This window comes from Emys orbicularis, chromosome 13 (assembly GCF_028017835.1).
Source record: "Emys orbicularis isolate rEmyOrb1 chromosome 13, rEmyOrb1.hap1, whole genome shotgun sequence".
NCBI classification, from domain to species: domain Eukaryota; kingdom Metazoa; phylum Chordata; order Testudines; family Emydidae; genus Emys; species Emys orbicularis.
In genome coordinates this window covers 35,191,488-35,205,102 of record NC_088695.1, presented here as the reverse complement: position 1 = coordinate 35,205,102, position 13,615 = coordinate 35,191,488, and the positions used below count along the sequence as shown (strand labels likewise).

Below are 13,615 nucleotides of genomic sequence, written 5' to 3'. Positions count from 1 at the left end.
CATGTGATGCACAACTTCACCAAGCTACATTATACCTAAAGACATATGGCTGAGTTATTTAGGCTGCTCATCAATGCATTAGCTTCACTTTGCAACTTACATACCCTAAATTCAGGCACAAACAGAACTACTGCTGACTTCTGTTAGTCCTTGGTACCATAATCAATAGAATGTTCAAGCTCCTCTAGGCAAAAACCTCATCTTTTAATCTTTGTTTTAGCAACTATTAAGTTAGTGACCAAGCAGGAGGTGCATTTTTTTAAAAAAAATGTCATAATTAAAGCCATTTGCGAGTGAGAGACTGTGTTGTCAACCAGTAGAAGAACTCTACTGTGGCCTTAATGGTCAACTGGCCTTTGGAGTGTGGTTTTTTTTGGTTTTGTTAATTTTTTAATTTATATTTATTGTGTCCTTCACCCTTTAGATTTTAACTACAGAGCATCACCACCAATTTATTAGCTGGAGTCGCAGCACAGAGGTTACCCATTGGTCTCTAAACGGAACTAACCGTGGCCCATCTCAGTCTGGGCATAGGTTCCAATTATCTGGAGTCCATAGGTCGGAGGTAGCCATTTGTCTTGCTGAGCAAGAGTGCATTGGTTCTGTAAGGTGTTTGTAAACATGCTGAAGTGGAGACCTATAGGTTCAGCAAAAGAGCCCTGGCAAGTTCTGCAGGAGAGAAAAAAGAAGGATCAGGGTCTCAGCCTTACTTTAAGTGTGCTCCTGAAAGAGCTTTCCTCCATCTCCAGCAGCTGTACACAGTAGACTTGCTTATGCTTTTGGTGTTCATGGACTTCAAAGTCTCAGTAGTAAACCTTAGACATGTAGAAATCATAAGCAGTGCTAATGGGGAATGAACCAATACCTTCTGAACAGTTCCTTCTTCCTGCAATTTTTTGCTCCTATTATATTAATCACAAAAATCTTGCTCTACTTCTTGGACTCAGTGGAAGCCTGGAACTGAGGACCCTTAAAATGAAGGGCATACCATTAGTTTTAATAAGTTCAGCTGCAATTCAGATATCTGGCTTTGACTGAAAACATTTAGCTTTCCTGACTCAAAACCCAATGGTAATTGGAAGAGTGGTGAGGCCTGGGTGTCCAGTTCCAGCATGGGGTTTGCTTTAAGGAAGTGCAGTCATTCTGAACAGACCACTATCAATTAGGAACATTCAGGGATTAGGAAGGAAGAAGCTTCTTAACGAATGGTCCATGCTTCTTTCAGTACAAGTGCTCTGTGTTATCTTGGTCTGCTTGCACATGACAAGATCATGAACTTTTATCATGGCAGCTGTTCTTCAGTTTCAATCATACTATTCCGATTATGAGGGGTTTGAGGGAATATAAAGCTGGACATTGTGAATAGACATCTGTACTCAAAATGCAAGGTATTATTTCACTAAACTGAACAGAACAGTAACTGAGAGATAACTGGTCTGGAGGGAAGGCAATGCAGACACATTACTATGAAAGAGAGAGGCAAGAGTACATTACATACTAACATGCAGAATTAATTGAGACAGGACAAACAACATGCTGAAAAGTTTTAGTCCACAAGTTATATAGATAGTAAGGTGGCTACTTTCCCTTCGACATTTTGTAGAACTTACGTTTATTAAGTGCTCTTTTCATTTCTTGATCATACAAGTATCTGATCAGTTGATCCTCTAAGACTGGAATGTCCAGGATAAGCAGAAACACAGAGCGCTCTCATTTGTCCCAACCAGTGACCAGAATAGAGATGCACAGTGATAGAACCAGGCCATTCTCCCAGCGCGCGCGCACACACACACACATATATCCACCCACCCCCCTGGAATGGGAAAAACTACTTGGACCCAGACAGATTTCATTTTGATGTTAGTTTCATATCAGCGAAGTAAACAATCTTTTCTCAATTAGGGCTTGTCTATGTAGGGGGTTTAATCCACAGCTTTGAGTTAATCTGCTTTGAAAACACTTGCATGCATACAATGCAATTCATTGTAGTGCACTGACTCCGCATGTATTGAGAACTCTGAAGTTCTCTTTCAAAGTAAACTAACTTTGTTGCAAAGTGAGTTAGTCTGGTCTGCTGTTCATGTGCATGCAATGCTGCTGCAAACTATTTTGACAGTCTTCCAAACGGCTATCCCAAACTGCTTTGCGGGTGACAGTTACTGACCTGTTTACCTGTGTGCCCTCCCCTGCTCTACGGTCAAGTTGACTGGATGTTCCCTCCCCTGTTTATAAGGTGGCACGTAGCCAGATATTATCCATTCACTTCTGGATTCCAGTTTATAAGAACAGCTGTGATAATACTCCAGAAACCCTACAACATGCCTTGAGCAGCTGCTTGGAGCCACGCCGAGACACTGGATCTTATTGTCATCTGGGGAGAAGCACTGATGCAGGAAACTCTTGTGGCCAACCACTGGAATAAAGACCTTTTTATGCACATTGTTAGGCAGATGCCTGTGAGGAGCCATAACCAGAATGCCTAACATTGCCAGATATAGGTGCTCCTGAGCTGTTTGCTCTTTATTAAAATGAGGGACAATAGGGAAAAAAATCTGGCAGGTGACATGCAACCTGTATTTTTTGAGGAGCTGGACAGGATTTTACATACCTACATGACATGCAACCCAGGAAGCTTCATAATTGTTTCATAATTAAAAGCCATTTTGTTTCAGGGTCCACCTCAGACATAAGGGGTTATGAATGTCCACCATCTGCAATGTCTACAGCCTTACAGTCATCTGCTGGTACCACCACTAGTGCTACAACTAAACATATGTCAGACAGTAAATTACCAATATATATAAAAAAAGTCTTTATCACTCAGTAAAACCATGGATTAGTTTGTAGTCAGGACCAGCAAGATTCCATAGATGAAAATATTGATTCCTTCATTTGTACAAGTTCTCCCTTTTGTCTTGTTCAGAACAAACATTTCATTGTCATAGTTCAATCATTACCACCAGGCTACATTCCACCCGGCAGAGCAGACATTGCCGGAAGGATGCTGGAGAAAGTGTCTGAGAGGGAAATTGAACAGTGTGCAAAAAAACACTGACGGGAAATTCGTTAATCTGAGTCATGATGGGTGGCAGTGCTCCTGTAATATGTGCTTGTGTCACAATAGGAGATGGCGTTGTCTAGCTTACAAAAACAATTGATACAGCAGAATACTTAAAGTAGCAGCAGTAAAAGCTATAACAAACTGTGAACAAATATTCACCCACGAAATATTCATCTGACGAAGTGGGCATTCACCCACGAAAGCTTATGCTCCAATACATCTGTTAGTCTTAAAGGTGCCACAGGACTCTCTATTGCTTTTTACAGATCCAGACTAACACGGCTACCCCTCTGATACTTAAATATTCAAGAGTCAAATACATATCTTTGTCACTGACAATGCTGCAAGTGCAGCAAAGATGGGGCGATACATAGAGATAAGGAAGGGAACCTGAAAACTTGCAACAGATGGGTGCAGTGCTCTTTTGATGCATCTTTTAGCCAAAGACTTAAGTATAACTCCAGGAATAAAGGAAAATGTTACTGAAATTGCAAAATAATTCCATAATAATCACTTTGCTTCAGCTTCACTGAAGAGAGCAGGAGGATCCAAACTAATTCTTCCCCAAGATGTATGATGGAATTCAGTAGTTGAGCTATTTATTAAGAACTGGCCTACTCTGATGACAATTTGTGATGAAAATCATAACAAAATAGATGGAACTATCACAAGCAAAGTAGTCAAACTTTAGTTTAACGCTCACCTCAACTTCTAGTACAGTACCGATCTGTGTGATGGCTCATTGTGTACAAGCTGAAGTCCTGAACCCGTGATTTCATGGCCCAGAAAGGAAAGAGTAACCAAAGTGAGCAACATGGACACTGCTTAGATGACAGAACTTGTTTTCTTGCTGGAAGTGAATGCCACCTCCAACTCCTTTCACAAAGAAAAATTTTACTGTATATAGAAAACATCTTAAGTTCTACCCATAAAAGTGAGAACACGGATATATACTAGGGCTTTTTGCTTGAACATCACAGGCTGCAAATGAAGACAAGACTCTTTGTTAGAGCCCCCAGAAGGCAGGGTGGGAGGAAGAGAAGTAAGATCATTTCTATTTCACTGTTTGGTAATGTAGATCTTTTCAAATTTCAAAGCAACCAGTGACGACCCACACAGTAAAATGCATGATCGTGGTATCTTACCACAACTTATTAACCTCCATATCTGGGAACAAAGTATGTTATAAGCAAGGCCCTGTGTTTTCTGAGATTCCACAGCCAGTGAAATCCATCTCTCATCCCCACTGCAGAACTCAGTTACAGGCTTTTAGCTTTTACTTAAAAAAAATCCCAAACTTTTCTAGCCCTTTGGATTGTTGAGATAACCTTCTGAATGACTAGTTTAGTGACTTCCTCAGCCTACAAACAGCTTGAAGCAATAGGACTGAGGTTTCACCTGCTTCCATTAATCTCAGTATGATGTTAATTCTGAAATTTAAAGGGCCAATGCAATGAACTGTTTTGCGAAGAATACTAACAGAAAAAATCCAAGTGATGTACCTATCCACCATTGCTGAATACAGTGGACAACACTGGGACACTACTATGCATGGTAATCGGGGGCCTTGCCATAGTATTGAGGTTCTGTATGTTGCAAAATGTTCTGAATCTTAATTGTAAGCATGACGCATGCAGAAACAAGACACCAGAGAGAGAGAGAAAACACACACACAATACTGCGGTCTTCTATCTCTTCTCTCCCCCCGCCCCGGTCTCCTTTTCCACTCTGGATAAGTTTCTCCCATCTGTTCTTGTTGTCTCCAGCCCACTCCCAGTTTCCTGCATATCATCAAGATTAAAGGGCCTCTGATTTGGGTCTGCAAGACACCTTCTTTTCTAAAAGTTCTCCAGTATTCATTTGTTCTGTTTAGCATTCCAGCAACCATGAACACACTAGTACAGACTTGTCCCTTCGGTGTAAGTGCTTCAGGACAACAAATCATTTGTTAGACATGCACTATTCATTGTTAGACATGCATTACTCATTGTACCGGATCAGATACAGATGGTATTATGTAAAATAGTGTAATGATAATAATGGACGGAGAAAGCATTGAGTTCAGTAAACTCTTAATCAAGACATTCTGTACATCTGAATAGAAATTCTAGAGAGTTTAAAATATGTTCAATACTTATAGATTTCTCTATGCAGGGTAGATTAAAAACAATAAAAATCATTTTTTAAATTTGAATTAAATACAGATTTATTTAGAAAACAATTTAAATTTAAATTTTAATTATGACAACCTATGTTAAGGCCTAAACTTACTCAATCTATTAAAATAATTTTAATTAATTTGAAAAATACTCAGCAGTGCATATTTGTTGCTGAGTTATAAAGAAAGTCAAACCAGTGAACTGGTGGAAGTCACTGGCTAAGTAACTGGAATCAGAGTTTGTTGAACTTGCTTTTGAAAGCAGTAGTCTCATCTGCAGATGCAGAGAGAATATTTTCTTCATTTAGGTTATTCAGCTAGTTTGGTTCAATGACTAGTTCATTCAAAATTAAGGAATCAGAGTTGAAAAAGCAGGAAAGTTTGTTTTCCTCTTCCAATGTATTAATAAAAACTAGGTGGGAAGAAGAGATCTACTAGTTCGAAAAATCTCAAAGGACACAGTGATTAGAAACAATCAGTTCATTTTACCAACTACAGATAATACTGATTTATTAAAGAAAGTTAGTTTTAAATGCAAAATATGCTTTGATACTTTTTTTCTCTCCTTATCAGAAAGCTTTATTAGTTAAAGAAAACTAAAACTTTAAAATGTTTTTTATATATTTAAGTGAATTTGAATTTCCATCCAAACAGAGCTTGATACAAATAAACAAAAATTAATCATCTAGTAAATAAGAAATGCATCATTTACCATTTTCTGAAATAATAAAATTGTACAAATTAAGACACTGAATAAATGTAAGATAACTTATACAATTGCCTAAATAAGTGTCTATAGATATAGTGTACCTTCCTGGTTAGTTTAAAAAAACAAAACAAAACCCAAACACCACACCTACCAAATTTAATGCAAAGACCATTTATTTGCAAGTCAACATCGAAATAGAAGAGTAGGACTGGAAGGGACCTCGAGAGGTCATCTAGTCTAGTCCCCTGCACTCAAGGCAGCACCAATAACTAGACCATAACTTGACAGGTGTTTGTCTAACCTGTTTTAAAAACCACCAATGACAGAGATTCCACAACCTCCCTAGGCAATTTGTTCCAGTGCTTAACTACCCTGACACTTAGGAAGTTTTTCCTAAAGTCCAACTCAAACCTCCCTTGCTGCAATTTAAACCCATTGCTTCTTGTCTTATTCTCAGTGGATAATTAGAACAATTTTTCACTCTCATAGGTCATGTTTTCTAGACCTTTAATCATTTTTGTTCCTCTCCTTGTGGACAAATTGGAGAAAGTCAAATCTTTTCTGAAATGTGGTGTCCAGAACTGGACACAATACTCCAGCTGAGGCCTTATCAGCACAGAGTAGAGTGGAAGAATTACTTCTCCTGTGTCGCTTACAACACTCCTGCTGATACATCCCAGAATGATGTTTGCTTTTTTTGCAACAGTGTTACACTGTTTACTCATATTTAGCTATGGATGCACTATAAGCCCCCAGATCCTTTTCTGCAGTACTCCTTCCTAGGCAGTCATTTCCCTTTTTGTATGCGTGCAACTGATTGTTCCTTCCTAAGTGGAGTTCTTTGTATTTGTCCTTATTGAATTTAATTATATTTACATCACACCATTTATCCAGTTTGTCCAAATCATTTTGAATTTCAATCCTATCCTCCAAAGCAGTTGCATTCCCTCCAAGCTTGGGATCATCCACAAACTTTATAAGGGTACTCTCTATGCCATTAGCTAAATCATTTAAGATGATGTTGAACAGAACCGGACCCCACTCAATATGCTCTTCCAGCTTGACTGTGAACCACTGATAACTACTCTTTGAGAATGGTTTTCCAGCCAGTTATGCACCCACCTTATAATAGCTCCATGTAGGCTAGTTTTCCCTAGTTTGTTTATGAGAAAGTCATGAGAGACAGTATCAAAATACCACATCTACCACGTCCTCCTCAGTAACAAGGCTTCTTACCCGGTCAGTGGTTACCAAACAATAAAAGTCAACCTTTCTCTAGAAAAATAACTAAAATGTATAAGCGCAAAAAAACAATTTAAATCAAGGTTTCCTGCATGCTGATCTAAATCATGAATAAACTGGGTGATGTTAAGTTATTTTTATTCCAATCAATGCACCTGGCTCTATGTATGACTACACTGCAGTGTAAGCCTATGCTTGAGCCTGAGTTTAAGCCTAAGCCCCTCCTCCCCTTGCATCTACACTACAATTGTGCTAACCCAGGGCTCAGAACCAGGGTACCAGGACCCTGCAGGGCTGGAGGGCGCGAGCTCGAGTTAAGCTGGGACCCAGGGTATGAGCCCTATTGCTCTGCAGCATAGACCCTGTGACAGATTTCTGTTACCAATCTGCCCAGGGCATCAGGTGATCAGGCTGAGGCCGCAGGATCTTTAGGGGAGGAGATGACATAGCACACCAAGTGCCTAAGTTTTAAAGCTTTATTAATAAAATAATAGCGGTGAGTGCTGGGACTGCTCCCACGTCACTCAAAGGAAGCAAGAAAGCATTAGTACCCCAGCCCTAACCCACTTTCATACTCCCACACGCACGACCCGAGGCTGGCCAAGCCTGGATGTAATGTAAGAAGAAGAGGGGGAGGGGTGGACGGGAGTTCTTGTCCCGTGCACGCGTCGTCCAGCTGTGATCTCCGACTTGCTTTGGCTCTCGGGAGGGTTTTTAAGTCTGGGGTTCTTTTGGGGGTGTTTTTGTTTTAGGGACCTCTGTTCCTGGTGCTCTTTGTACCAGTCCAAACCGGCTTGCTGTGGCCTCCTCGGCGTTCCCAAAACACACCTGCTCCAGAGACTTTGTTCCCCCCCCGTTGGCCTTCACCATCTCATTTGCTCTCACTGTCTTTACTGCAATCTCTGCAGCCCTGCTCCACTTAGTTCTCCTCTTCTCACGGCTGGGCAGCTGCAGACTTTTTCTTGAGCCCATGACCTTGGACCGGGGCCAGCGTTTTATCTTCAGACGGAGCTAGCTGAGGTTCTGAGTTACCCCATTCTCTGCTCTCTTCCTCCCTCCCCCTTTTGGTCTCTTGCAACCTGCAAAGGATTCCTCCACTCCACACTCACACCTTTAACCCTCCCCTGAAATGCCTTGCAATGCTTGCGACCGCATTAGCAACATACAATGCTGCTTTGCCTCCCTATTGGACCCACTGAGGGAGGGAGTCCTTGGGCCTGTGACGGTCCCCCCCGTTGACCCAGAATCAACATTTTGTTGTGAGGGGTCACCATTTCGGTTTCCACCCTCCCTCTGATACGATGGCTAGGGTTACTGTTGGCCTTCTACATAAACAGCAATATAGCACAAACATGCTACAGATTTGTTGGGTTAAATATTATTGGAGCTGGGAGCACACTGAATCCTATGTTAGTTGGTTCCCGGCCTCAATTATGGTCTTAATCAGTCCCTGCTAGGTATCCCGTGTGTGGAGGGCCAATTCGGCAGTATGTCTGAGGGCGGCAGGTAGCCAATGTCAGGCGGGTGAGATCCACACTTATGACCAGTCCCATGGCCTTTTCCAATTGTTCCAACCGCTCGTTTCTCATGGCCCCCTGCACAAGGAGCCCACTGTGGTCCGCCTTTTCCAGGGGGGACGAGGACAACGTATGCCTGAGGAGGGCGAGTTGGAGGATGTCCTCCCCCCCGGTACAATTGGGAAGGAAGGTTGGGACCTGAAAGCGTGTCAAGGGCAGGTAAATGTCTAAAGCTTCCAAGGTGGCATTCAGGAGGATCCAGCGTTGAGTGGCTGCCTCCCATTTAGTGGTGGGTAACATCTGCCACCACCACTGGTGGGGGGAGATGTGGAGGTGCTTTCCAAGAACTATTTCCTGAAGATTAGGAGCTAAGAGGAGGAAGCTACAATTTAGGAGGGGTGCTGCAAATTGTTCGGGGCAGGTAATATTTATCTCCCCACATTGGCGGGTCGTGTGTGTGGATGAGTGAGTAACATGCGTGATATACCACCATTTGGGACTGCGGGGATTAGGTTGAACTTTACACCAGCCGGGGACTAACGCTGCAACCACATCCCAATGCCAGCTGTCAATGTGAAGCATTGACTTGGATGGCATGTTAAACTCTTTCGTAACATTGAATATCTCCCCGTGTACCCTCCCATCGGGAGTCCACTTGAGCCATCTTTTTCAAATTTTTCCTTCCCAGTGGAACCGTAAACATTGGTAGTATGGATGGAGGTTTTCCTCCTTCAGAGGTAGGGGCCATTGTTCCCAGGTGGATGCAAACTTTTTGGGAGGGGGGTTTAGGTGGCAATGGAATGTACTGTCGTCCCACGGGGCCCTTCTGGGTTGATCCCATCTGGGATCCAGTTGGAGAGGGACACGCAAGGCTCGGGGACCTGAGGCTCTCGGCAGGGGGCTGCCCCTGGAAAAATACCCAGGTAATACATGATGCCACATTTTCAGGATGCTAAACCACAATTGCCCCCCTGCCACTGCTTGACTCAGGTCCCGGGAGTCAGCTGGAAGTATCCCACAATTCCATGGAACAACTTCCTTAATCCTCTCTCTAGCTCAACAATCTGGAATCCAGATTGAAAATGGAAGCCACCCCCCTTTGTAAACGTCTCAGGTCGCGTTTACCCATTCTCTTCTGATTACCGATCTACAAGCACACTATCAGCGAGCCTCCTGGGTTTGCAATGGAGAGAGAACCATCAAACCTTTTGCAAAGTCAGCTGCTTCCTGGTAATGTGCAGGGAGGGGATTAAAGTTTTCCCACAGTGCACCACGGCCCTAAAGCTAGAGCAGCCACATTTCTGGGGGTGGAGGAGGCTAGGGATGCTGGGATATGGTTACTCTGACTTGGGTCTGCACACTGCAGTGTGGATGCCAGAGCCCTAGGTTCAAGCATGGGTTAGAAAAGTCTTAACATAGGGTTAAAATACAATGTAAACACTCAAGCCCAGGGTTCCCTAACATAGGGTAGCTGACTCAGTCCCACTAATCCTGGGCATTCAAGTTTGATGACTGAACCTGGTTTCACTCTCCATACTGAATGTATGCAGTGTAGTTGTAGCCATGTTGGTCCCAGAATATCCAGAGACACTATGCAGGTCTGGAAATGCACACTCTCCATTCTCTGATTCCCCAAAGGGGTTTAATACTCTAAAGACTTAACAGATGTTCATTAAGCATGTTTAAAAGTATTTTCCAATTGCTTGTTAGCCAATCAGTTCTTCCCACCTTCCCAGCGTGATGATGAAGGTAGTTCAACAAGGGGTAGTCACATACCAAACTCCCAAGTTCAAAGTTCTGTCATTTTTTTGTTTTTTAAAAAGTTCCTGTAGGCTACATAAGCTACTGAAAGGAATTTGCTCAAATTTTCAAAAGCAATTCCCCTGTGGACAGAAAATTTCAACCCAGAAGCTGAATTTTTTTTGAACATTTAGTGTGTGAAAACAAGGTTTGTTACAAAAATATTTCAACTTCCATAACAGAGTCTGACTGGCAACCATAAAAACACTTTGCACTTAGCTTCCCCACATAGACAAAAGCTATTACAAAATAAGTTAAGGTGTGAACGGAAAGCACAACAGCTATTTCACTCTAACTCCCTGCGTGGATAAGCCCTTAGATAAAGGACCACAAACTACTTCCAGAATGTTAGTGAAGCCTCACAATACCTCTGGTGAAGTATTATTCCCATTTAACAGATAAGGAAAATGAAGCAAAAAGTGAAAAGTTGCCCAAAGTTATGAAGCAATTCAGTAACGGAGTCTTATGTTACTAGCCCTTGTACATAACTTAGGTACATGACAAATGGAGGATACTCAAAAACAAACACTGAACTCTAGCCAGAAATCAACTGAGCAATTACTGGACTTTGTTACATTTTGCCTCAAGTATAGTTACATATTATCTTTGAGTAAGAAAAAAAAACTTTTGCTCAGCACAAATTTCAACATTTGCTCCCATTTTGTCAGTTGTAAAGCAAGTGAAATCGTCCCCTTAATTTCTTCTGTATATTAACTCAATACCAAAATCCTCCTGTATATTAGTAGATTATTATGTTAAACAATTTAAATGCAAAGAGTATCAGGAAACTCAGTTATAGTTTCCACATAAATCCCTACTTCATATACACATAAATATAGCACTGTACTTTATTACTGCATATGCTAAGTTTTCTGCATTAATTATGTGTGACATATGAAGAAGCTAAGGCTGTTGCCTGAACGATAACTTTGGACTTCCTGAATTTTGCAGTTAGAGCCTGATCCACAGCCTATTTGAATTTATGGTCTACTGACTTCAGTGGAATTTAGATCAAGTCCTACATTGTCATCCAGAACACTGCAACAACATAGGATTGTTAGTGCAAACTCCACCCTCACTCTGAATTTCCTCATTGGAAGAATTACAATGTTTTGTACAATTTAGAAAAATATACAAAGAGGGCTACCTTACAAGAGAGAAAACAGGAACTGCTATGTACAAATAACTGAATTATATTCCATTTATAAAATACTAAATAGTCTTATTCATTTATGTTAGAGTAATTCACTGGACCCGAAATACATCTATAAATCCAAATCTGTATATCAAAGACCAAATGTATCCTGTTACACATGTAGCTGAGAACACTCCTTCAGTTTCTGTAAAAATAGTTTTATCAGCTGTTCCCAATATACAGTATTTACATTGCAAAAAATCATGAAAATTTGCTACCCAAGGCCACAAGATCTACTTGCCTACTCTTTTTCCATAAGAATAATTGAGAAGTGATATTTTACTCCTCTATTTAAAAAAAAAAAAAAAAAGCCTCACCCAGGACAAGTGAATTAGAGTTTGCCATACAGTATCTGTAAGTTTTCTAATCAACAATGAATTTGAATATACATTAAAAAAAGATATATTCAGTGTTGAAAGAGCACTTCCAAAAGAATCACTTTCCAGAACAACTATCTCAAGAGATTTAGAGTCCCCTGATTTATCTTGGGAACTACAACCATTTTTGATGGGACAGTGAATCTTAATGAATTTGGCCTATCTGTCCAATCCAGTGTTTCCATGGATTTCAATAGGAGTTGGACTGAGCCCTTAGTAGGTACAATCAGATGCATATTTGTTTATTTAAATGAATACACCTCCAGGTACACTCATGCCTTTGCACCTAGGTATTTAACTTTGCAGTCACTATTTGAAGGAGTGAACTGAAAGCTACGTCAGACATTGATTTCTCAACTAAGTTTCTTAAACTGTGTCAAAGGTGCTTAACCATATTCAGAGCTAAGTTCATAGCAAGTTAGACTCTGTCTAATTCAGTTGTCAAAGACTTTTTTCCCCCCAACTTTGAATAATGCAAAAAATATAAGAGATTAGCTAAATGAAAGGTCAGACTAATTCTTTGGGCTAAAAGGAAACATTTCAAACCCAAAAGCATTGTTTTGTCTGAAAATTGTCTTAGGACCTCTTCAACAATGACAATACAATAGCTCTATTTACAAAGTGAAGTAATCAGCTTCATAGAAGTACATTAAAGACAGTGATCACATTTACCCCATTAATTAAAACAGTCAACATATTTAATTCCTTATGGTTAATTTAGAATGACTAAGAGCCAGATTTTCATTTTAAGGGAAATTTTTACTATCTTTGGCATTACAGAAGATTTGATCATTGCTAGGTTTATAATAAAGGAGTCTGAGGAAATGGACACTGTAGTCAATAGATTTGATCCCTAGGGAATTAGGGCTTGCGTCAAAGATCACTGAAGTCAAGACATGGGGGCTTTGGCTCAGGTTCCTAATTTGCTTTAAAAAAATTGAAGGAAAACAAAAAAAAACCGCTCTGATTTCATTGATGATGCAGAAGAATTTTCTTCTAGCATCTGCTTTGCATCAGAGTCAGGTACCTTTTAAACCAGTAGATTTCATCAGGATCTGCAATCCCATACTCTCTGAGCTTCACCACCATCAGGGCGCTCTTCCTGATGGCCTCCTCATAGCGCTGGCTGCGGGAGAGGAAATTCAAATCCTCATGCTGGAAGTCTGGATCATTCAGAACTAAGGCTTCTGAGAGCACAAGGGAAGAACAGAAAAGGAATTAATGGTCAAGAGATCAAGACAGTCATCCCACGAGGAAGGGTAAAACTATAAGGATTGTTATGCTCAGCCCTAAGATACTAAAATCTGAAGCAAGTTCAGGTGCATTTGCTAGTCAAAATACTTCTTGCCGTGGACCATTTTCACATTAAGTGTATGTTCAAGCACCTTTTAGTCAGTAATTCACTGGTATGGCACCACAGGGCACTAAGGTACTCATATAGTTCCCATTGTTGTAGTGTATCTAGCCTTGTAACACCCCTGTTAGGTAGAGAAGTGCTACATTAGCCACATTTTACAAGTGGGGAACTGAGAGACTAAATGTCTTGCTCAAGGTCA

The 13,615-nt window shown here is 40.9% G+C and overlaps 1 protein-coding gene across 2 annotated transcripts in view; it reads right to left on the bottom strand.

The window, feature by feature from the left end:
* The window catches only part of ACOX1 (acyl-CoA oxidase 1), a 31,377-nt gene that overhangs the window by 16,924 nt on the left and 838 nt on the right, over positions 1-13,615 (bottom strand). The window contains exons 2-4 of one of the 2 annotated variants that reach the window (XM_065415652.1): positions 13,087-13,246; positions 11,782-11,791; positions 509-659 (exon numbers count right to left, since the gene is read on the bottom strand). In XM_065415652.1, the coding sequence (XP_065271724.1) occupies positions 509-659; positions 11,782-11,791; positions 13,087-13,246 (321 nt within the window). The remainder of the gene's footprint in view (positions 1-508; positions 660-11,781; positions 11,792-13,086; positions 13,247-13,615) is intronic. The other variant, XM_065415651.1, reaches the window with a different exon arrangement.